This window comes from Cydia splendana, chromosome 2 (assembly GCF_910591565.1).
Source record: "Cydia splendana chromosome 2, ilCydSple1.2, whole genome shotgun sequence".
In the NCBI taxonomy this organism is placed as follows: Eukaryota; Metazoa; Arthropoda; class Insecta; order Lepidoptera; family Tortricidae; genus Cydia; species Cydia splendana.
Genome location: NC_085961.1, coordinates 15,177,681 through 15,203,493, shown reverse-complemented (window position 1 = coordinate 15,203,493; position 25,813 = coordinate 15,177,681). Strand labels below are relative to the sequence as shown.

Below are 25,813 nucleotides of genomic sequence, written 5' to 3'. Positions count from 1 at the left end.
CGGCGCACCCCGTTCACGCGACGCCCGCAAAACGCGCCTGTGTGACGGAGCCTTAAGGAAGATAGTCTCTCTCTTTTTCGCTGGCGTCAGCGTGTCTACTTATGGATCAGTTCCACTCACCACGACGGGGTTGAGCAGTGCCACGAAGTGACAGAAGCGGCTGCGCTCCTCGACTAGCGCCGCCTTTACCGCTTTCTCCTCCATCTCCTCCAGCTGCTGTTTGCGCTCCGCGACATCCTGGAATTGACACCAAGAAGACAACTTTAACAGACATCAAGTAAAGCAAGAGTGTGAGTAGGTACTTATTTTTTATTATATACCTATACGTTGTGCTTATGTACCTTAAAAACTTTTAAGGTAAGTACGGTACGAGTACACAAACATAAAGAGTTTGTTTTGTTCGCAGGTTGCCTGAATAAACACTTATGTACTTTCATTATTTTTTTATTTCAGTTTACATAAGTAATGGAAGTTATGGCGTTATCTCTTTTTGATTGTCTCGCGAGGTTTGTATTCGGACGCGTAACTGTCGCATTTTTCCGAACTTACTATGAAGCGGTCTGCACCTTCACGTGCACGCGGCCTCAGTACCTACTTGGGTAAAACTATAACCACTTTAAAATATGATAACTTTTTTGGATCCTATGTTTATAGAACTAATCTGGAAGATGTACCTGCATAGAAACATCTGCTCTCCGCTTGGCATCAGGCGGTGCGCGCCGTGCCTTGCGCGCGTGCCGCTGCGCGTCGTGCACCCTCCGGCGCAGCTCGGCGCGCGCACGCTTGCATTCGCGCGCGTGCTCACGCCCGAGCGCGCCGGTCGCGCATCCCCGTCGCCATTCTTCTGCGCGCGATGTCAACGGAACTATTAGCGCGTCCGTTAGAGCACTGTAAAGACGTTTCATATAAGTCTACTAAAAGGACTTTTGCCGTGACTATTAACTTTATTGCAAATTAATTTTAATAAGCGCCCATTCCGCCATTTTAATAATAAGAAAACGTTCCTACCAGCACTGGCATTAAAGTGCCTAAAGTGAAACCATAGTGATGCTAGCGTAGAGGACTTTTATGCCATAGTAAGGAATAAGACAGCATCTGTGGTGATGCGGATGAGGGGGAGCTCAAATAGCATCCTGAGAATGATAGCAGAGAGGTGGGACTCGGATATTCTCCGCCGATATACCGACCTTCATGTCTTACGACCTAGAAAATAAGTATTTTTATTATGTTTTAAGTTTACTAATGTAGTTTTATAAGTGTCTTGTAACTAACAATCTATGGATCTCAGGAATCTGAAAATAAATATTTATTTTTTATTTTTATTTTATAACAAAATAATTTTCATTTATTTAACATAGCCATACACTTTTAACTACTTATTGGAATCCTTTCAGAGAGGTACGGTCGTCATACACACACAGCTAAAATGCAAAAGCGCTACTTACAACAATGATTAGTTGCCCAAGTAGCACAGATTAGCTGTATAGCAGCCGCATAATGAAGTACGAATACGCTTGAAGCTGGAATATAAAAGCTGCATAAGAGCTGTATAAGCGTCTTTTCAGCATTTATAACTCTTAAATGGGCACAAATTAGGCAGCCTTAAGTTCACATAGCTACTTAAGAGCGTTGTAGCAGCAATTTAACGGAATTATAAGGGGTAACAGGAGTTATAAGAAGTGTATATTGACTGGGTAAGAGACCACCAGTTACCCTTTATTCAGCTAATATGTCACATGTGCGCCCTAATACCGGGAAAGATTGACGTTGGGCTGAATAAAAGATAGTTAATAACATACTTTTACACCTCTGCCTTAAAAATCAGCTATTATATTTAGTATAGTGACGACGAACGCAGAGGTGAACATATTTATATTGAAGCAAAAACGTTAAGCGCAACGACACCGACATAAGTCATTTTGTTAAAGTGTTTAGTTAAATGTTTGTACATGATCTTTTATATATTAATGCGAGAAAGATGTTTGGGAATGCAAGTTTATTGACATTACATATATACATTATCTAAGAAAATATCAGTGCGCCACGAAAATAATCAGTATTTATTTAAATGAATGATAATAAATAAGCTATGTGTAAAAACTATTTCAGTGGTTTGGACAGAATTATGAGATAAAAAGTTAATAATACGTTATAGGAAGTACTAAACTAATGATTTAGGTTAAGAACTCAGGCACAAAACCTTATTGTTACCCTTAAAAGTTGGAAAACCAATTTCAATTTTGTAGGTTATATACAATAAAATGGCGGTCAATGTTAAAAAGCAACGTGAACCGTTAAAATTCTTATATGCAGCATACGACTGTTATATATCTGATAGAGATACTTAAGTGAACCACTATAAAGTCCAAGTCGTTATTTCGATACACTAGTGAACCTCTAAACAGTTAAAAGGCATCTTGTGAACGTTTTAACAGCCGCTATGCAGACAGGCCCAATGGTAGTATAATAGGCTGCTTAGCGGTAAACATGTTCAGCGCTAAGCCGTATTATGCGCCACATGTGTTCGATTATACGTCTATTGGTTTCATAATAGTTCACTCGTTCTCCCTTATAATAAGTCAGCGAAATAAAAGCTGCTTTAGCGGTAAACATGTTCAGCGATAAGCTGTATTATGCGCCCCATGTGTTCCATTATACGTCTATTGGCTTCATAATAGTTCATTCGTGCTTCCTCAAAAAGTCAGAATAATAAAAGCTGCTTAGCGGTAAACATCTTCAGCTATAAGCTGTATTATGCGCCCCATGTGTTCCATTTATACGTCTATTGGCTTCATATTAGTTCACTCGTGCTCCCTTAAAAGTCAGCGTAATAAAAGCTGCTTAGCGGTAAACATGTTCAGCGATAAGCTGTATTATGCGCCACGTGTGTTCCATTATACGTCTATTGGCTTCATAATAGCTCATTCGTGCTTCCTTAAAAAGTCAGCGTAATAAAAGCTGCTTAGCGGTAAACACGTTCAGCGATAAGCTGTATTATGCGCCACATGTGTTCCATTATACGTCTATTGGCTTCATATTAGTTCACTCGTGCTACCTTAAAAATCAGTGTAATAAAAGCTGCTTAGCGGTAAACATGTTAAGCAACAAGCTGTATTATGTGCCACATGCGTTCCATTATACGTCTATTAGCTTCATAATAGTTCACTTGTGCTCCCTTAATAAGTCAACGTAATAAAAGTCCACAATTACCTCCTCATACAGCACATGGCGTAATTTTATCCACTAAACAGACCTTATAACGGTTAAAGCATTTGATAACCCTTAAAGCTGTATAGGGTCGTAGCAAATATACCTTTATATCTCTTTGCGTATTAATGGTAGTTTTCAGAGCCGTAATGCAGCTTTTAATCAGCCCTAAGCTATATAAATATCACTGAGATCTATTACACAGCTGTAGGACCACGAGTGTGCTCTTATAAGTGCCTTAATACGCACAGAGCGTTAGATAGAACTAAAAGTGAGTAGTTATAGAGCTATCTGTGCTACTTGGGTGAGGAGGCATGCAGCGTCAGTCATCTACCTATAGCTTACTAGCCTCCGGTCGTGTTAAATATGACATCATTAAAATTGAGGTAATGTGTTACGTTAATATGCTATCTCATTAATCTCATTTTTGTCATACGGTCAACTGAAACTAACGTCATTGCCCCAACAACGGAATTTAAGTAAAATGAATGAATGTTATAATTTGACGACCGGTCTGGTCTAGTGGATAGTGACCCTGTCTGCTAAGCCGATGGTCCTGGGTTCGAATCCCAGTAAGGGCATTTATTTGTGTGATGAACACTAATATTTGTTCCTGAATCATGGTTGTTTTCTATGTATATAAGTATGTATTTATCTATACAAGTATGTATATCGTCGCCTAGTACCCATAGTACAAGCTTTGCTTAGTTTGGGGCTAGGTTTGATCTGTGTAAGATGTCCCCTAATATTAAAAAAAAAAAAAAAATGAAAATTAAGTCAACGTTCAAACTAGATGCAAGGAAGCTGGAATTATTTTATGAAAAGTTGCGTCGTCTGTCCCCACCCATCGAAATGCTCATATTACTCACATTGTCTTGCTTTAGAAAACAAAAATTGAATATGAAATATAAACATAGTACAACTAAAAAGTGATATACATGGGTAAGTTATAAATTTTATTTGCCTATTAGTAACCTAAGTTTCAGTACTTTCAGTACACCGAAAAAAATAATTTTCTACAATACTACCAGAACGTATAGTAATTAAAAATGTAGTTATACCTACTAAAATCCGGTAGTAATAACAAAAAATGTTGTATCGTGTAAAACTTGTTTTTTAAACATCACTGTTTAATTCTAGTTAAATGCAATTTAGTACTGCTTACAATTTCGTTGTATATGTAAAGATGCAAGTGTTGTAAATATTAAACGTTTGTCTCGTTTAATATATGCATCGTAACACTAACTATTGATATGTAAAAATAAAGATACGAGTGTACACGTTACAAGTTATTATGTTGTGGTTACTATAATGCATTGTAGTCTGAACGAATCAAACAGTTGTGCCAACACCACGGTGTATGCGCGGGTGGCGGGGGGCGGAGAAAGGAATTGCGCAAGTCAAGTCACAGAATAGCAGCCATTACGCCAGCGTCTTAGGTTGCGGCCGGTCGATGTTTTATTTTCGTAGATCCTGTCCATAATTTTATTGTAAACTAGTATAAGTGCGTGTTGCTGACACAGTGAAATGTGCGGGCTCCGAGTAAGGCAAAGTCCTCCCGCACCGATGTGGATAAGGAGGGGATTCACACTGGTGGAAAGGAAACGCAAGGCGCGCAGGGCGCCTCGTAAAATTCTGTGTGGCACTGCGCAGCCGGTTAATTCTGGCCTACGAGTTGCGACACCGAGTAAGGCGCTCTACGTGTCTCGCCTGCATTACTCCGCCGGGGCCGACGAGGTGGTGGAGTACGTCCGCCGGAAGACTGGCTACACGCTGAGGGTGCACCAGCTACAGTCGCGTCACTATGTGCACTTCAGTTCATTTGTAGTGCGCGTGCCGCGGCCTCTGCAGGACACTATCGCAAGCGCGGACTTCTGGCCGAAGGGTGTGGTGTTTCGGCGGTTCCGGGGCAACCTGCCGAATCCTACGCCGAGTCAGACGACGCTACGGAGCCACGCTGTTATATACGTCGTCGCCCAAATCCAATGTTTAATTTGTATGTGGATTGACGTTTGACGTTGACATGTGTAACATATTTTTTTCATCTCTGCTTAAATTTTAATTAGATAAATTATACTAAATTATTACGTATTTCATCTAAAATACCATTAAAGTATGCCGCCGCTTACAAGTACTAAACCGCAATGCGCGGGTTGTCGGGAGGACCTACCGGACGACCTATTAAGTACCATTAAGTGCAAAACGACAAGATGTCACAAACTATACCACATTACGTGTATTAGCGCAGTAAATTTAGCCCATGTGCAAATTAATTCCTGGGTATGCCCAGTCTGCAAAGCCTCAGCCAAAAAAGGCGGTGATAACTCCCAAACGCCAGTACGAGGAAACATACCACCAGACGTGAGTCGGTCGCAGCTGCAATCAGACAATGTTACGGTACGTAATAAAAAACCTCAGTCCGCCTGCGGACTACACACATTGAACTCCAAACCTATAGATACGGAGAAGCCACAGGCGCAGCTAGATAATACTTCTACACTAACTATAAAAGCTCCACTTACTCTCCCGGGGCCTCCAGACAATAACTCGGAAATCTCAGAATTAACTGCAGAAATCAGAGGCCTACGCTGTGAGGTGCCTACGATTCAGTCCCAGATTAAAGAGGTACTAGACAAGCTTACGTTTCATACCGAACGCCTGGAAAATATCTCCAACAGAATATCTGACAACGAGACAAAAATCAAATCTCTTGAAGACCAACAAGCGCAGACTGCTGAACTCCAAGAGACAGTATCTAGGCTTCAAGCCCAGTTAAACAAACAGGAACAAGTTGCATTGACAAATGAAGTTGAGATTGTTGGTTGCCCTGAAAGCTCTAATGATAATCCCATCCATATTGTATTAACTACTGCAGCGAAAATTGGTGTGACTCTCACTCACTGTGACGTAGATGCTGCTTGGAGGGCGGGTCCCCGCCTTCGCTCGGCCAGAACGTCGGGCATGGAAGGAGTTAATCACCGCATTCACCCTCGACCAATAGCCGTCCGCTTCATCCGTCGTGCGACGCGTGATGAGTTCCTTAAAGCTGCGAAGACTAGGCGCAATGTAACAACGGATGATCTCATTATGAATGACAAAAATCCCCAAAAGATTTTTGTAAACGAGCGGTTGACCAGAGAAAATCGACAGCTTTTTCGCGCCGCTAGACAACGGGCCACGGTCGCTAAATTTAAACATTGCTGGACATCTTCAGGGTCGGTGTATGTCAGGAAGCACGATGGTGCTATTCACATCCGCAATCCTCTGGACTTGGATCGTATTGCCGGGGATTCTAACAAAGAACCTGAGAATCCCTATGCTACTCCTGGCATCGGAAATGCTACGACTGCGACGACTGCTGACCATTCAGATCATCATTCAGAAGAGAAACCTGTGTGATTGCCTCCAATCCTCAACCTTTAGCGCTTTCTTAGGAAAAAGTAGCCCAATATGTTCATTTTTTCTACCATACTCATTTATTTTACGCTTAATATGCACATTAATTATTCTAAAAAAATATATACAATTATATCTACACCCACTTACGTACACTCACACACCAATTATCATATACACACTCAATATCATAGGCTACAATTATATTTATCAAGTGCATCCGCCGCCGCAATACTGCAACAACCTCGCACTTAACCGCCGCTTTATTAAACCATGGCCGGACTAGACATAGGAAATGAACTTGACAACTCATTCCCTGTCAACTGCCATGTTGCAGAATCTGCGGAGCACTGCTCGAATATCATTAAACCTAATTTTTCTATCAAAGTTCTTACACTTAATATCAGAAGCCTTCAACACAATTTTGATCAGTTTCTTGTAACATTCAACCGACTACAGATACTTTTTGACGTTGTTGTCTTAACAGAATGCTGGCTGAAAGAGGGCTCGGTTATAGGACAGCTCGATGGTTACTCCTCTTACCGGACTGTAAGATCTCACAATCAAGCTAGCGGAGTAGTCGCTTATGTAAGGAAAAATTTAAATGCCACAGTCACCGAGCCAGTTATACAGGATGCAGACAGTCTTTTTATACATGTTCCGGAACGCTTTTCTTTGCTGGGCTTATACCGTTCCCCCTCTTTTGTAAATCCTATCCCATTCATACACTCATTAGATTCTTTCATTAATAATTACTCTCTAAATCAAAACTGCTTTATAGTTACAGGAGATATTAACATTAACATCAACTCTCCCTGTACTGATACCCATGCATCCGAGTACTTATGTGTTTTGGCTAGTCTGGGGTTTATGCCTGCAATTGATAAACCTACGAGGAACAACAGCTGTTTGGATCACTTCTTTGTAAGGTCAGTGAGGAATTTTGCGTCAGTGGTCTGTGTCTCTGACATTACAGACCATGACCTAGTTATGATCGGTATCACGGCCCCCAATAAGATTAATCACACCAAGCCATCCAGAACTGTGATCAGTCAAGATTTTGAAGCCATCGGAGCGGAGCTTAAAGAAGAAAACTGGCAGACGGTCACTAGTAAAACATCAGCTACTGAAGCCGCAGAAGCCTTTTACTCCATATTGACTAACTTAGTTTCAAAACATTCTTCATGCAGATCAGTAAGTAATTCAAAATTTATTTTAAAACCTTGGATGACTCCAGGCTTGATTAAATGCTCTAAAGTCAAGGACAAACTACATGTTAATTACAGGAAACACCCCCAAAATGAAATAGCCAAAATAACTTATACTAGATATAGAAATTTTTATATAAGCATTTTACGAAAAACCAAAGACAATTATGACCGGAAACAACTTTTGGATAATAAAAAACACCCGAGGAAACTTTGGAGAATTATTAGAGACATATCTCACCTCAATCGGGATAGGCATACACCCCACGAACTAGCCACCATCAAGCCTAATTTTTCTGACTCTTTAAATCACACCAATGAATTCTTCTCTTCAGTGGGCAAAAACCTAGCAAATGATATACTCTCTGAAAAAAACACGTGTGAGGCCACACTTGCGACTGAAGTAGCCTTAGCCAACTCCCCTCTTAGATCTATTTTCTTAAATCCTACCGACGATGCTGAAGTAGAAAAATTAATCATGTCCTTAAACCCTGATTGCGCGTCCGGCATTGACAAAATAAGCACACGTATTTTAAAAAATCTAAAAAACTATATCGTCAAACCACTCGTACATATTTTTAACCTCAGCATTTCATCTGGTTCTTTCCCGGAGTGCTGGAAAGTAGCTGCAGTAGTTCCCGTTCATAAAGGAGGTGACAAGAGCTGCCCCGGGAATTATCGCCCTATTTCTCTTCTTAGCAGTCTGTCTAAAATGCTGGAAAAGATTATTAATAATCAACTAATCAACTTCCTTGAATCAGAACACTCTCCCAAAGACAATATGGCTTTCGGAAAAAGAGATCTTCTGAACAAGCCGCCACCTTACTTATTAATCTTGTCTCTTCCTACCTTGACAGAGGAGAATCATGCGTGGGAATCTTCCTAGATCTGGCCAAGGCGTTTGACACTGTCTCAATCCCCATATTGCTAAGGAAGCTTGAACTGTTAGGCATTCGCGGTATCGCATGGAACTGGTTCCAAAGCTACCTTACAAACCGGAAACAGTGTGTAAGACTCGGCACTTTAGTCAGTGATTCAGCCCCTATAACCTTCGGTGTGCCGCAGGGAAGCATCCTCGGTCCCACCCTATTTCTGATATACCTCAATGACTTAATTTCTCTCCCCATCAATCAAGCCGAAATTATCTGCTACGCAGACGACACTGCTCTGCTGTTTCACGATATCTCGAGGGCACGTTGCTTTGCGGTAGCGGAGACAGGTTTGACTGTGATTGCCAAATGGCTCGCTAACAACCTGCTCTCACTTAATATTTCAAAAACAAAATACTTATGCTTTCATAAAACGGCTTCTTCTGCCCCCAACTCGCGGCCAGATCTCAAGCTTTCTTGTGGCAGTGCAGAGGATGTCCCAGCTATTCACTCGAGTAGAATTCTCGATGTGGTTAGTAATTGTACCACCGTAAAGTACCTGGGCATTACGCTTGATGAAAATCTTAATTTCAAAAAGCACATCGAAGCGTTGTCTGCTAGAGTCAGAAAGGTGGTATTCATTATGAAGCTGCTACGAAATTGTGCTACGAGGGAGTTGCTTAAGCTTGTATACACTTCTATTTGCGAATCCATCCTATCATACTGCAATGGTGTGTGGGGTGGCTCCACGAGCTCTGCTCTGCTGCCTCTCGAAAGGGCCCAAAGGTTTGTGCTCAAGGTCATGCTCGGCAAGCCCCGGTGGTTTCCGACGGTATCCCTTTATAAAGACGCGGATGTTCTTAGTGTAAGGCAATTATTGATCCTACGAGTCGCAACTCAAGTACATCAAAAAACCATAAATTCGGAAGAATACCTTACCCTAATCCGTAATCGAGTATTTAGAATTCCTACGCCCATCACTAAAACCACATTCGCGAGGCGTCTTCCTAACTTCCTGCATCCGTATATTTACAATACAGTAGTAAAGGCATGCAACATATCTGAAAAGTCTCCTCTTGAAGCAAAATTCTTAATTAAGAGCTGGTTGAAAGGTCTTAACTACAATCAAACTGAGATGCTGTTGAAGGTCATCACCTAATCACTTATAACATTCTCTGTAGCCTTACACACATCACACGCACGCACGCACGCACGCACGCACGCACGCACGCACGCACGCACGCACGCACGCACGCACGCACGCACGCACACGCACACACACACACACACACACACACACACACACACACAGACACACACACACACACACACACACACACACACACACACTTTCTCATTCCTTTTTCTTTATTTGAATTTCATAATTTCATTAACCACCTATTAGATTACTTTTAGTTTTTCTTAACCTTAGCCTACGAAGTGCGAAGTCGGCTGCCACGTTACAGGCTTGCCTAGTGTGGGGCCACAGGATACGTAAACAATTTGTAAACAAGGTTCTTCTAGTACCATTCACGAACAAGAGGAAACTGGACAAACTTAAACCACTTGTCATGAATGGTAAAACTATTCCGTTCTCAACAGAGGTCAAATATCTGGGGGTAACACTGGACCAGAAACTGACCTGGAACAAGCATGTGGACGGAACCATACAAAAGGCTAAATCAGCCTTGGCAATATGCTGTCGCTTGGCAGGCAACAGATGGGGTCTAAAACCCAAAATTGCCTTATGGCTGTACACATCCATAGTGAGGCCGATAGTGTCTTACGCCTCTGTAGCATGGTACAGGAAAACGACGCAGAAGGTAACAGTGATGAAGCTTGGCAGCCTTCAAAGAACTGCCTGTGTCATCGTCACTGGGGCCATGTCATCCTCCCCGACGGCAGCCCTAGAAGCCATACTAAATCTACCACCCCTCCACTTGCACCTAGAATTGGAGGCGAGATCTAGTATGCTTAGAATAGCGGGCGCGAGGAGAGGTAATTGGTTATCGCAAACTCTGAGACTGTTTAATGAATCAGTGTACGATATTCCTGTTCTTGGGATGCCAACCGACACTATGTCACCCAAATTTTGTCCACTCAAACTTTACTCAGTGGAAATCCCCAAACGGGAGGACTGGTCAAACAGTCAAATTAAGTGGAAAGAAGGAAGCCTGAGGTGGTACACTGATGGCTCCAAATCCGGATCTGAAGTAGGTTGCGGAGTATACGGTGAAGCGCCTAGGAAAATCATCAGCTTAAACCTAGGACGTTTTTGCTCTATATTCCAGGCAGAGGTATACGCCATTCTAGAATGTGCGTCAATCAATCTGCAAAGCAACTACGGCAACCATACTATCTATATCCATTCGGATAGCCAGGCGGCACTCTTAGCTCTAACCTCCGATGTCACCACATCGAGGCTGGTTGAGAACTGCAGGCAACTACTGAACAACCTTGGAGCCAGGAACAAGGTTGTTCTACGTTGGGTCCCGGGGCATGCGGGTATCGTAGGAAACGAGAAGGCCGACGAACTCGCGCGAGCAGGGGCTAAGGGGAAGAACTACAGTCCTGAGCCCTTTTGTGGTATCCCCAAAAGCCTAACGCGGCTCACCCTAAAGACCTACTGTCACTACAAAACCATTCAACTCTGGAGAGAAACAACAGGTTTGAACCATTCCAAAGCGCTTATCAAGGCCTTCAGCAAAAAGGCGTCCTCGAACGCCTTAGCGCTGTCTAGGAACCAACTGCGCAACTTGGTAAGGGTGCTTACCGGGCATTGCGGCCTAAATAAGCACATGCACACCATGGGGAAACGTGACATAGGGCGGTGCAGACTCTGCATGGAGGCGGAGGAGACGCCCTTGCACATCCTCACAGAGTGCCCTTGCCTAATGCGTACTCGTGACCTAATCTTGGACGGACACATATTACGCCCGGAGGAGGTAAAGTCTCTCGAGACCAAAAGGATCCTGCAGCTATTCGAAGTTGCAGAGTTGGATCGAGAGTTGTAATAGGTGGCGATCACAATAGATCAGGAATGGTCGCAGTGATACATAGGCTTTGGAGCCTTATATAGCCCCTAATAAAGAAGAAGAAGAAGAAACAAGGTTCTTTCCAATAAATATATTCTTATTCTTATTCTATTCTTATGTCATTTTTGTGTCTATTGTTTTCTTTGTGGAGACAAAATGTTTTTTTCATTTGTAGTGTCACAGTGCCTTGGTTTTACTGTAATGCTGTGTTACTTATTTGATCAATAAAATAAAAAAAAATAAGTGTGCTTAAAAACTTGTCTGTATTTCATGAAGAGCAGTGTGTACTGGTTATATATTGTTCACGTAACCAGAACCCACTGTGCTGAAGGGACTTCTAAACGGGCCATATGTTCACTGCAATATGTGGCCGGCAACTATTAGTGTCCCTCTCTAACATGTGAGTAAGAGGACACCAATAGTTGCCGGCCACATATTGCAGTGAACATATGGCTCGTTTAGAAGCCCCATTAGCACAGTGCGTTCTGGTAACGTGAACAATATAAAACCAGTACACCGCACAAATCGTTCAGTAACATATACTGAATACCTTGTTATAACAACAGGACAGGAACGTATATGTTACTGTATTATTTAGTAACCATTAACAGACCGGCTAGTTGGGTTTACTAAAAGTCTTATACCCACTACTATACACTTCATAGAATTAACAAATTTAATTTAACAAGAATGGTCTGGTTATATACAACAAGATAATATAGTACAGCTAACCTGATTTTGGTTACCAGTACCAGCCCAAGTAGCATTGCAAGCTGTATATAAGCTGTATTAAAGTTTATTTGTATACTATAAGCTGTACAGTTAGGCTGTACAAAGGCTGTATAAGCGCTTATACAGCCCTTATAAGTAAAAAAAGGGCCCAAATTATACAGCCTTTGGCGTTATTAGAGCTGTAGAGTAGCTGTATAAGCAATACATAAGCTGCATAATAGCTGCATTACAGCTATATTTCGGTGTAACAGGAAACCTTAACACTACAGATAATCTCTTATAAGTACGATATAAGAATATAAGTTTTAAATGAGTTATAAGAAAGAATTACAAGAGAATAATAATCATTTAAGAAACTAAAATGTCTTAATCTTGTTCATTCGTAATATAGTAATGGCGACAATAAAGTGTTATAGTGGATGGTAAAAGTAAAAGTAAATATTATACAGGACTTGAATGGAATATTACATTATTGGTAAGTGCGGATTATTATTTATTGTGAACCTGTGTATCTTTTCTGGCAAAATATTTACGCGCCTGCAAAATAACAAAGAGAAACCATAAGGAAAATATCAAAAATCGGTAAAGTTACTGTTTGTTTTTAAGGTTAGAGTATCAAAAATATTAATACATATTAATTCTAAGGCTAAACAATTTATTTTAGCTGGTAATCATAACACGGCGTTAGTCTGCTAAATATTTGCAAGTATTTCTTTAATTATATTTACAAATACGTTTTTTTTTTATTGTAAAATGGCGACAATTTTTAAACAGCCTACAGGATAGTTGGAGAGCATTATAATCTTACTAGCTGTGCTGTGTAATAAATGGAGTGTCTTTTACAGCTTTTGTAATTAAACAGCTTTATAATAGAATATTTGTATTCGTTTGGCTGTATTTCGGTTCTCCGTACATAAGTTATAATTCTCTTTAGAGATCCGTATAACAAATAAAAAACCTGTACTGTAACTGTCATATATTCCTTTAGTTTTATAATACACTTATTTTCAGAAATCATTACACTACTATACTTATACGAGTGTAAAATTACGCCAAAATATTGTTATAAGCGACTCTATCAGTAATACAGAAAAAAGCTGTACTATAGCTGCCATTTATTCATTTGGTTTTATTTATTTATTTATTTAATCTTTATTGCACAAAAGAAAACCTTATAGTACAAAAGGCGGACTTAATGCCATAAGGCATTCTCTACCAGTCAACCTTAAGGCTAAGCAGAGAGATTGTGAGCGGTGCTACAATTACAACAGCAAAAACAATCAATAAATTACGAATAACATATTAATTACGTATACAAATATACTATGATATATATGTACATATATATATATATTATATACCTATATATATATATAAATAACGACGAAACATATTATGAAACTAATAATACACTAAGATTTTTTAATACCCTTACAGACAGAAGTTATACAACTACTATTCTTATAGGAGAGTAAGATTACGCCATAAGAAATAGCTTTAAAACGGGGTTGACAGATACATTTGTACAGCTACAAGTGCCAAGTGATACTACAATACAGCCTGTATACAGCTTTTACGATAAAATTAGCTTGTAGTGTTTCACAACACTTAATGTTTTAAAACGGAGTTGACAGATACTTTTGTACAGCTAAAAGTGCCAAGTATTACTACAATACAGCCTGTATACAGCTTTTACGATAGAATTAGCTTGTAGTCTCTCACAACACTTTTAGTTTTATAGTAGATTTTTTATATTCTGATAAAGCACCCCATGCTTCCGCAGAATCCTTTATAATGATTTTATACAGCTTGAGCTGTATAATGTCTGTAAAGTACCTTTTATACAGCTTAAATCTTTTCTGACACTCTTATACGTCCCTTAAATCACTCTAAGTTCTTAATTGGCTGCTATATTGATGTTGCCGACACTTCCATGCTACTTGGGAGGTTTTTTTTTCAGTGTAGGTACCATCCACCAAGGCCCTAATCATGTAGTTATAGATGGCGCCACTTGAATGAGATCTCCAACCGGGCAAAGAACCAAAAGGACAACACATTTTAATTCAACAATCCCAAATTACTGAAGTATTTAACATAAAGAATGTTGACATATTTATACCTGATAAACGTTTTCATTCTGGTCTCGATGGCTCTGTGGCGGAGGCAAACCCTGGTGAGCGCTGTTCCGATCTCTTTCGTTGCTCCTGTAACAAATTTAAACAAAAATCAACACCTAAGCATAGCCACAGAATAAATAATAGTACTAGGTACAGAAGACTCGCTCTCTAACAAAACGCGTCTGTTACGATCAGGGCAGATATGGTCGCTATGTGGCGACTGCGCCACGCGCGGCTTATGGCTAGCCACCGGCTAGGCTGGTGTGGAACAGAGGATACTTTTATTAGCTACACAATTCCAACCTCCCTAGCACAGGTGCGAGGCGAGAGCATGTTGCGCGCGTAATAACTACTAGTCTCTTTCTGACTGTATGAATAAGAAAGGAATGGGTAGAATATCTCGACAGGCTTTTATAGTGCCTCTTTAGCACAGAGATATACTACCAATTGCTTTTTCATTCATACAGACAGAAATAGAGACGGGTAGCTACCACGCGCGCGACATGCTCTCGCGGCGCACCTGTGCTAGGGGCGGTGGAATTGCAAACAGTTTAGTTTTTGCCTGTGATGTCATTATCTCTAGAATAAAAACAGCTAGCTTGGAATCGCAGTACAGTTTAGTAAAACCTGTGACGTCATCGCCTCCGATATTGCTAAAGCACTCTTAGAATTACAAAACGGTTAGTTTTCACCCATGACGTCATCACCTCCGATATTGCTAAAGCACCTCTCGGAATAACAAAACCAGCAGTTGCGGGTATCACAAATGCATACTTCTGATTACAATTTCATAGTTTCTGATATTACTCTAGCATACTTCAAATTACAAATATAGAAGTTGTATATCCTACTAATAGAAATTGCAAAAGTCAATTTGTTCCTATTAGTGGACTCTCCTTGTCCCCGGATTAAGTTTTATTTTTGTAATTATAAGTGTATTTTTGTTGGTTTTTCTCTCAGTGTACCTGTATTAGCAAAGCGACGAAATCGCGGAGTGAGCCACGCCTGGCATAGCTATGCTATAGTAATTGTATAGATACAAAAGGTTATATCTCACATGATAAGATTCATATAGAGTATTCTTTTTAACACATCAGCTCGTAAAGGCTCTCTTTATACTTCAAAAACTGATAATAATTATTATTATGTTAGAATGGACCAATTTTATTGAATTACTTTTATGGAGCATGTACGTACTTATGTTCCATAAAAGTAATTCAATAAAATTGGTTCATTCTAACATAGTTAATAATAAGAATTAAGTCAACGTTCAAACTAGATGCAAGGGACCTGGATATATAAATATAATAATACCATATTATATTATTTGCCGTAAAGAATTTGGATTGTTCACTACTATTAATAATCATAATCACCCTAAGCTAATATGGGCACACAGCAGTATTTCGTCAGAAGGCATACAAATTATAGTTAAATAAGTTACCCGTATGTGTTACGACAAATACCATACTGTGTTTTTATAATTAACAAACTTATACATCAGAGCTAAAATTTAAAACCGTACACACTGAGTACAGTTAGGTAGCTACCTTCACAAAATAACGGCCATAATCCGAAACAGTCAGGAGTGTTTTGACGTGTTTGCAGATTAGACATATAATTTAATGCTAAGTATTATTAATTAAAAAAATATGGGTGCTGCTACTTTTAAAATAAGAGCTCATTTTAAAATGCTATTACTGTTTATTGTGGCGTGTGGCGTTGCCTTTTTAAACGGTATGTTTATTGAGTTATATTATTATAATATGAAACTAGTTCTGGTGATGAATTAACAGGAAAAACGAGACAACTATTTTATATTCAGCCCATGCAATGGCGTAGGCATAATTTAAATATATATTTATAAAATATTAATAATATAAATATATGTATTATAGGCATAATTTAAATATATGTAAGTACTTATTTAGCTTTTACTACATGAAAAGTTTTAACAATACAATTCTTAATCCATACAACTCAATAAAGCAAACGGCATAAAAACATAAATAGTCATCTTGTACAACTTATTCTACATGTTCATAAATGTCAAACGAGATAATGTTAAATAAAATAATGCTATGCATGGGCGGATGAACGACTTTTTCTTGTTATTCTGTCCCTTTGCCCAGGGGACAATAATCAACGAACCAGAACTACACATGTATGTCACAGCTTGTTAGGTGACATGTTGTATCAAATTCTACTAACGTGCTTAGTAGATGGCCCGTTATCAGTGTTGAGCAGGGAAACAGGCAGTAAGAGACAAAAAAAAGTAGATTCACTCATTCGCGCCCTTGTCACTATTGCAATAATCATAATACACATACTTTCTTTGAATTTTGATTTTCTATGTGGCCTTCCAGGCCTTGCGCTAAGCACAGACCTCCTCCCATTAATAATATCATTAATATCGAATGGGCTCCACACGCTCGACCAGTGTGCAACTGTGCATTGAAGACTTCACATATCTAACAGTACCTACTAAATATTTACTATAATTGATACTTTAGTCTGATAGTATGTTTCAGGGCAGTGTGCAGATAGCTTAGCAGACACCACATGCATAAGCATTAATAATTGTGAAACCTTACGTCCCTTGGTCACCAAGCCCAAAAAAACCTCGAACGAGCTTAGCTTTTTGCGAAAGCAGACATGCGGATTTGACGGAACACTTCCTAAGGTGAGATTAAAAGTTACAGGTGATTACACTGGTTACAGCATAGCATATAATGTCCCTAATACGTAACACTCCACTGATAGACTTAGATATTATATAACAGTAAAAAAGACATCCAAGTAAAATTATATGTTTGTAGATTTCTTTCTGCAAGTAAATATAAATAAGATATCAAACTAGGGACTTATTATTTTTTTATCTTTAAAGACGTATAATTTTATTCTAGATAACATGCATGTGTACCTAATTAAGGTATATTGTTTAGCGAGGAGTACAATAAATGATTCCCTTAACTTTTTCGACGCCGTGTCAAACACAAAAGCAGTCACCCGGACGCCACGTCACCGAAGTGTCAAAACTGAAATTGAACTTTATGCATATGCACGTAGGTCTATGTTGCTCTGTGGTCTGTGACGGATTAATCAGTCTTTGGCGTTGAACCTGCGGTACGCATAAATGGGTCAGTGGCGTCCAAAAGGTTAAACTGTGTCCAATAATTTTATAATCCGTGTAATTCATTTTGCAGATTTGTTGCCCAAAGAGCCTGGACTGCATGACACCAGATGGTGTAAACGGACAATGCATAGATATCCGTAACTGCTCCAATTTCGTCCAGTTGCTAAGGAGCAACCCCACACCACACGATTTGATTTTCATCAAAAAATCGAGGTGATCAACAATATAACAACGAAATTCCTGCACGCCGTATACCTCGTTTATAGTTTTCTTTTAAGGGCAGGATAGTGAGCAGAAATAGTGATAGGTAACGCCACCTTGCTGATGCTCCTGCTCATGCTCCTGATGCTGCCGAGGTTGCAGTAAGAGGCGGTATTTCGGGCGGTAGTCAAAAGACCGACAGTGTCAGGAGCAGTAACAAGAGTAGTGACTGTAGTGAGTGCTTACACTACGACATTAATGAGAATGACATATGCTGTCACGAACTTACCTACTACTACATGGTTTTGTTATCTTAAAGGACTTAAAGGGTAGGCAGCGTTGTCAATGAAGGCTCCCAATCTGATTGATTTTTTAGATGTCTGGAACAATTACAATTAAGTAACTTTTTTTATTTACTAGTTTAATATTGTATAATTTAAAAATAATGACTAAAGTAATACATTTATCAAATTTAAACTATAGTGAGTTATTTGTGTTTCGTATGTATTGTAGATGCTACGGTCCAGCCGGTTATAGTGTTTGCTGCACGCCTGCTCCACCTCTTAAACCTATTCAACCAACGAGTCAAATAGATTCTGTGAGCGAACAATGCCCTGCGACGGCTTTACCCCCCGGCCCAGAGACCGCCTGTTGCGGATCAAGTGAAGGGTTCAACAAGATTTCCGGTACGTCCAAATGTTATGTCATTAAGAAAAGTACAAAAACTTAAAATGGATATGAGGAGAGCTACCTCTCAATAACTATAAGTTAAAAAAAATGCAATATTGATATCAGGCGTTATCATATCAATCAAAACAATAAAATAAGCAAAGGAATTTTATGGTTTTAACTGTCTAAAAATATATATATGTATCTATCTTCGTAGATATATTTAGGACGCTAAACATTTTTTACACCTAGCTTTAAATCTATTTTAAAATTTATTTCAGGAGGTAGGTATTAGGTATCTGATTCTCCCTCTTTTTAGGTTTTTATTATTATTAAAACACAGTACAGAACATATAATTGAACAGTTGAATTACCTACGTAGAGTTCCAAAGTGAATAAATCTAGGTGAGTCTAGGAAATCTCATGTATGTTTTGATGGTAATATTGAGGGAGGGTAAGATAATAGTCAAAAGTGTATTTATCAACTAACATATAAATTATGAACTCATCAAATTATTATATTCCTAGGAGGCGGTAATGCAAATATCGACCAGTTCCCTTGGTTAGTTCTGATAGAATATCGCAAAAATAACACGATCGTCACTAACTGCGGCGGAGCACTTATCAGTGGGAAATACGTACTTACGGCGGCTCACTGTGTGGATACAGGAAACACTTTGTACGTATTTATTGTACGGTACTTACCTGATAATGTAATATTGATTAAGAATTTCAGCCACCATGTGAGAAGTTCCATCACTGTCATGCTGAAACGGCCGTCAGTAATGTATCGGGCCAATACATATCCTTTTGTAAGCAAAGGTTAATATGATCAATGAAAACTACTCACATGGCCACTTCCTAATACACAGTGATCAGTGCCGGATTTAGCGCGGAGTCCTAAGTAGTTAATACTTAGGGCACCAAAATCTCAGAAACCGATCGAATCTGATGGATCATCCAGGGAAAGGGGGCACCATGGTCTATAAATGCTTAGGGTATCAAAATTTCTCAGTCCAGCTCTGACAATGATTACATTTACGAGCACAATTATATAATATACATTACGATACCATTCGGAATAATATTCATGAAATTGTGTTTTGCAGAACGAGCGTCCGCCTTGGAGAGTATGATACTTACAATTCCGGACCAGATTGCGTTCTAGTAGAAGGCGGTGGCAAAGACTGCACTTATGGTGCTGTTAGCATACCAGTAGAACGAATCATTAGGCACCCATACTATCAAGGTGCACCGGACTATTGGAATGACCTCGCTATACTAAAGCTCGCACGGATGATAACATATAATTGTAAGATTTTAATACACTACTTGGAACATCTTGTACAAGCGCCTACGGGCAACTTTTAATATTCTCCTAATGGTAGCGGTAGGCCACCTACGCCACCAAAGGACCTACAGTCTTAGTAGCAGTACCTATACATACTGAATTAAATCTACGCAGTTCATCGTTGTGAAGCTCGCATATTGAATAATTTTAAAATCTCTTTATTTTTTCAAGATTTTGTTAGACCGATCTGCTTGCCTTCGACCAATATAAGTGAAAGCTCAGCAGGCTCGCGCCTACTTGCGGCAGGATGGGGTGCTGTAGACGAGAATAGAAATGAAAGCCCTGTGAAACAAATAGTGGACCTTCCTCCAGTCGATATACTCGTACGTATATAATATAGTGACGGTAATATAGTAAATTATTAAGTAGCTTCTTACCAACGATCAGTTAATTAAATGATAGACCTGTAGTGAAGTGGTTAGTTATTTAAATAAAGTTTAGGTAAATAAAGTAAAAAAAAAACATATTGAAAAGATTAAAAAATGCAATCCTCAAATTATATATTTTTTTATATTGTACCCATCGATACCTTATTATTTCAAACATTAAGGCCAGACCATACAGACCAGTGTGCGACACAAGCATTTTTGTATTGAATATGCTTGTGCCGCATACTGATGGTATCCCGCCTTTACGACGGCTGCTACCGCGTGAGCGAGTACGGATGTCGGATGTCTGACTTGGACAGTAGCGTGCACAGAGATTTGGGACTGGGTAGGCAAAATTATATCAGAAAACCGGGCAAGTGCGAGTCGGACTCGCGCACGAAGGGTTCCGTACCATAATGCAAAAAAAGGCAAAAAAAAAACGGTCACCCATCCAAGTACTGACCCCGCCCTACGTTGCTTAACTTCGGTCAAAAATCACGTTTGTTGTATGGGAGCCCCACTTAAATCTTTATTTTATTCTGTTTTTAGTGTTTGTTGTTATAGCGGCAACAGAAATACATCTGTGAAAATTTCAACTGTCTAGCTATCACGGTTCGTGAGATACAGCCTGATGACAGACGGACGGACGGAAGGACAGCAGAGTCTTAGTAATAGAGTCCCGTTTTACCCTTTGGGTACGGAACCTTAAAAAATGAGAGCTACTAACTCACCAAAAAAATTGCGTGATGGTTTTCATTTTGTTGTCAAGTCTGTTCAATTACTTCTTTTTTTGGCTAAACGAAAGCTTCGAAAACGCATCATTTTTAATAGTTTGCACACACACACACCCACACCCACACCCACAACTTTCACAGATAAAATTATCCATTTTTTCACTAATCGTACTTTATAATTTCCGGCAACTGTTAACTGTTATCTCATAAACTCACCAAAACAAACAAACAATGGCGACCGAATAAAAAATGTAAATAAACTTAACCAAATACTGTAAACGAATAAAAAAATAGTCTCGTTTTTGCACTAAATTACCATAGCAAATGCTACTTTTTAAAATAGTCACGTAAACATCGGAACTATTCGGAAACTTTCGGGCGTCATTCGTTTATGTTTGGTACGAAAGACACTGCCTATTGCGTCTAAATGTGTGCGTTACTTGTATAATTGTGTGCTCGTACTTATAGGAAGGTCCACTACACTGTAACCGCATAACGACGACTCTGGGGGAGGCACACATAGAAAGATTTAGACGGAAATGTTTTCTGTCTTTGCCGTGCAAGGCACGTAGCGGCGCTAGTGCCGCGTGGTGTAAACTTCGTCGCGTAGAATTATTATAGATGATGACTTGATGACAAAGCTTAACCGGTAGATGGAGCGCTTATTAATTTTTAGAATGTTTTAAGTTATATCGATTACTGATAGTACGATCAGGTATACATTAAATTAAGTAGTTTAAGAGGATAGACATCGGAATTATAGTAGGGTAGGCAGTGCCTTTTTGCCTTTATGAAGTGCACGCCACTGGACTTGGACTATCATTTCTGACTTTTGGATTTCTTTATTGCACATGATACCATATAAACATTTGATCCTCACAAAAAACAGGATCGATTGAGCCCTTCGGCTGCGTACGTAACCGGAGCTTCTTAACCAGATGCGATCGAAAACTTTTCGGTCTTGTACGAAACCGGTTGCGATCAAAAACTATTTTGTTCTTATACGAAACCAGTTACGACCGAAACTAGGGTCAATGATACTTACTGTAGGTACTCACTTTGAAATGCTTTATCAAGCAGTTGGAGGTTGTTTACCAGCCGAATAACAAAAATATCCTCAATAAATAGGTACAGTTGACGTCAAAAATATGTTTACAGGTGCCAAAAATATGTACGCATGACACCTGAACACGCCGCACATAGGGGTAAATTCACGATCTACGGGGCCAAAATTATTTTTGCGGTTTTTTGTATTTTTTAACGATTTACGAAGTTGAAACAACTGTTTTATGATATATTTTTTTTATTTATAGGGTGTTTTTTCAAAATTCTACTGATATGTAAAATTTCGACATATGCACAAAAGAGGAAAAAATGAAACATATAGTAAAATGTGTATAATAATTTATTACTTAAATAAAATCAGTTGCCATATTAAGCTACAGTCTCTGCTATGATGTTTTCTTCTTCGCTTCCAGAAGAGCACTCTGGGTTCGGATCGGCAGGCAATAGCAATTCTATCGTCTCTGGCAGGAAAGTACTGTGCTTCCTTTTTTTAACTTTTCTCCTGCAGCTCAGTAAGGGGTCGGAACTCAAAAGTAGGCGATTTAAAATATCCGTGTTGCAGCTTTCTCTCGTAAACTTCCTTGCGAAATCAAGCCGATATGATCGGAAATGCTTGTTTTACGCGCTTCTGCAGCTTCTTCAGTCAGCTGTCCAATGGGTAGTAATGCATTTTTTATAATAACAGCACCATGAACTAGTATCTTATGCATCGTGGGCGTCATGGGATGCCATCCGTATAATTTGACATATAGTTCTGCTGTTTCCTTTGCGTAACTGTCGTATTTTTCACAGTCAATTTTGTGGCCACTTGATATAGTCTCTAAAATTACTTTTAATCTATATATCAGCTCGTAACTGATTCCAGTTATATCTGATGCTACTTTTGGATCATCAAAAAACCTTCTGCTGGTGTTTCCATCATTCGTGTTGCCGAAATTTGCCTTTGGCATATCTACCAACAAGCCAGTTTCGTTATGAAATCTTGTCTGAATTTCTCGTTTTCTTTCCTCCTCGAGTTGTTTCTCAGCTTCGGTTTTTCTTTGCCTATATTTTTTTACTGGCAGTTTATACGCCAAATGCAGAATACTCTCAAATAATCTTATGCGGGCATGTAGTATAGAGAGGCCGAATTGAAGAGTCTGAACATTAACATCTTTTGTTTTGTCCAACTTGTTGAAATCAGGAGATTTTGCACCGCATATATAACATTGAGTTGTACATCTTGTTCCTGTTGCGGCATTGCAAACTTTTCCGTCAACCATAGCCATTATAAATTCATGTGTTACTCTAAACGTTTTACCACACAAATTAAAATCAGTTGGAATGAGTGAGCTTATACAAGTGTTCACATGATTAATTTCTTCTTGCGTAACATCAGTGGTTTCTTTTATAAATCGAAACCTTATAGGTCGACAAAACCTGGGAGAGGAGGGAGTAGGGTTTTCCCATATAGTTTTTTCATTGTTTTGGCCACATACTAATTTCAAAGGCACGAAGCAGCTCTGAAACAAACTCTTGTCACTTTCCGCATCATTCTCAAACTTTTGTTTGTACTGGGTTTGCTGGGACCCGTCACAGCCCCATTTGCAGATAAGCTTCAGAGATTGGCGTTCTTGTTCTTTTAGTCTTATCAGTACCTCTTCTAGGTGCTCTGATAGTCGCTTAACCGTGAGGTCCATTAAAGGCTGCAATTCAACTTCCGCGCTAGTGCTTGTTACAGTGCACACTTCCGATGGCGGGTAACACTTTTTCTTTTCTGTCTGTAGTTTATTGTAACTAGGAAAAAAATTCTTATTCGTGCTTCGTATAATATCATATTGTGCTCGCGATAAGTCTGCATCAATGAACATTTGCATTGCTTCCTGGGTAGTCAAAGGTCTTATTTTATCTTTCGAAGACTTGGTCCGATAGTATGCTTTTTTATATTTTGTTGCGCTAGTTGGCGAACTAATTATTTCTCTAAGTACATTAGAAGCGTCACGTTTCCCAGATTTTCTTAATTCTACTTGCGTAGCATGTACTATGACCTCCTTGTCAAAGTTAGACCGAAGATCCTCCGTTTTTCTTCTTTTACTTCTTTCGCTTAATTCTTCAAAATGTTTGCACGGCCGGCCTGGTCGGTTTGCTGACCTTTCAGCAACGGGAATCGCGAAAGTGCCTTCTAGCCAAGAATGATTGTTTTTTAGGAATCTGTCTTCTTTATACTGAGCCTTACTCCATCTAGTCTTAAATTCTGACTTGAAATAAGCAAAATTGCTTTTAAATAATTCTATTTGATCATTAGTACAGCCTTCACTAGAAAAAAGTTGATCTCTTAAGGAACACAGTTTTTCTTCCAATGTACGTAAATTATTACTTTTGAAGATATCAAATATGTGTTTTCTAGTCACGATCTTCATTCCTGACGTATTTGGTACATCTAAAACAAATAAACATGTCGATTAAACTCAATCCAAAAAAAAGTTTATATTTGAGTAAAATGACGACTTATTTTTAAAGTATAAAAATTATGATTTGGCGGAAGCATGCGGAAAGTTTTTTTTTAAATTCTAATAGCCAAAACCATAGACTATAACATGCCATTAACAATTCTGCTCGATCTCACCCTATTGTATTACTTATTAACGAGTGAAGTTATTTTTTTGCGAAAAATAACGCTCAAAAACAGTCTCTCTTTCAGAGCATTAACCTAGCCTCAAAAACAAATAAATAAAGCATATTTTTATTTTTGCTTATAAATTACTAACCTGCTGTTCCAGAATCCATGATTTTTTTCACTCTAGATCACTTAAAAATAAAAAACCACAGTTTTAAAGTTTTGCTTTTATAAGAGCGCCGAGAACAAGTAACGTACACGAAGTGACACGATCAAATTCCGACTGACCTGAAACTAATTAGAAAGTGCATACGAGGGTGGGGGGGTTTGTTATCTAGCCGCTAAAGGGTCCTCTACCGCAGGTAGCTGTTATCGCAGAGGTATTTATTGTTTTGATAAATCGACTTTTGGCCGCGTAGATTGTGAATTTACCCCTTAGTGCGCCGTTTTCAACGCTGCACACCTTAGCGCTAGGCAACCAGCGACACGAGGGGTCTCTGAATGTTTAAATAAATCTCACTAAAGTTTTCTTCCACAGACTTGTTACAATCACTTTTCGAAATTCACCCATCAACCTCGTCTCTGGGGCGGGCAAATGTGTGCGGGAGGAGAGCCAGGCAAAGACGCTTGCGCGGGCGACTCGGGGGGACCTCTGATCAGACAGAACGAGGACTGGTACGAGGTGGTCGGCATCGTCAGCTACGGTACTAAACCTTGCGGCAGACTGCCCGGCGTCTACACCAATGTATATGCTTATCTGGACTGGATTAGATCTAATATGAACGAGTAATCCGATAGGTACCTACCTATATAAATTAACATGTTTGATAAATTAATTTTATAATTTACCTAGATACCTTTTTTAAATAAAACAATAAAAACAGCATGGCGTATTTTTACTTCAATTCAATTGGTACAGTCACCAGCAATAATATGTTACACAACGAAGGCCGCAAAAATATCTGAAACGATCTTATTCGTAATACAATAAGTGCGCCTCACATATTTTTGCGGCCTTCATTGTGTAACATATTATTGCTGGTGACTGTACTTCAACATTTTTACTTCAACAGTAATCTCGATGCCGTTTATTTAGTACATTAGCCAATCATGGAGGCCAATTCTGATT

General features: G+C 39.2%; 2 protein-coding genes across 4 annotated transcripts in view; one reads left to right on the top strand and one right to left on the bottom strand.

Annotated features, from left to right (window-relative positions):
- Nucleotides 1-25,813, bottom strand: part of LOC134804355 (protein MTSS 2) — a 154,722-nt gene that overhangs the window by 32,099 nt on the left and 96,810 nt on the right. For all 3 annotated transcript variants that reach the window (XM_063777374.1, XM_063777384.1, XM_063777393.1), the window contains exons 4-6: nt 14,567-14,651; nt 675-888; nt 121-237 (exon numbers count right to left, since the gene is read on the bottom strand). In XM_063777374.1, coding sequence (XP_063633444.1) covers nt 121-237; nt 675-888; nt 14,567-14,651 — 416 coding nt within the window. The remainder of the gene's footprint in view (nt 1-120; nt 238-674; nt 889-14,566; nt 14,652-25,813) is intronic.
- Nucleotides 18,025-25,474, top strand: LOC134800324 (phenoloxidase-activating enzyme-like). The gene is made up of 6 exons (XM_063772827.1): nt 18,025-18,062; nt 18,415-18,587; nt 19,099-19,249; nt 19,680-19,819; nt 20,093-20,244; nt 25,223-25,474. The coding sequence occupies exons 1-6, from the start codon at nt 18,025-18,027 to the stop codon at nt 25,472-25,474; spliced, it is 906 nt and encodes a 301-aa protein (XP_063628897.1).

Bases quoted from the DNA above. Each gene is read 5' to 3' on its own strand.
- LOC134800324 (XM_063772827.1), top strand. From the start codon at position 18,025: ATGCTCCTGCTCATGCTCCTGATGCTGCCGAGGTTGCA. The intron at 18,063-18,414 runs GTAAGAGGCGGT...TATGTATTGTAG, and splicing joins CTGATGCTGCCGAGGTTGCA to ATGCTACGGTCCAGCCGGTT. The intron at 19,250-19,679 runs GTACGTATTTAT...TGTGTTTTGCAG, and splicing joins GTGGATACAGGAAACACTTT to AACGAGCGTCCGCCTTGGAG.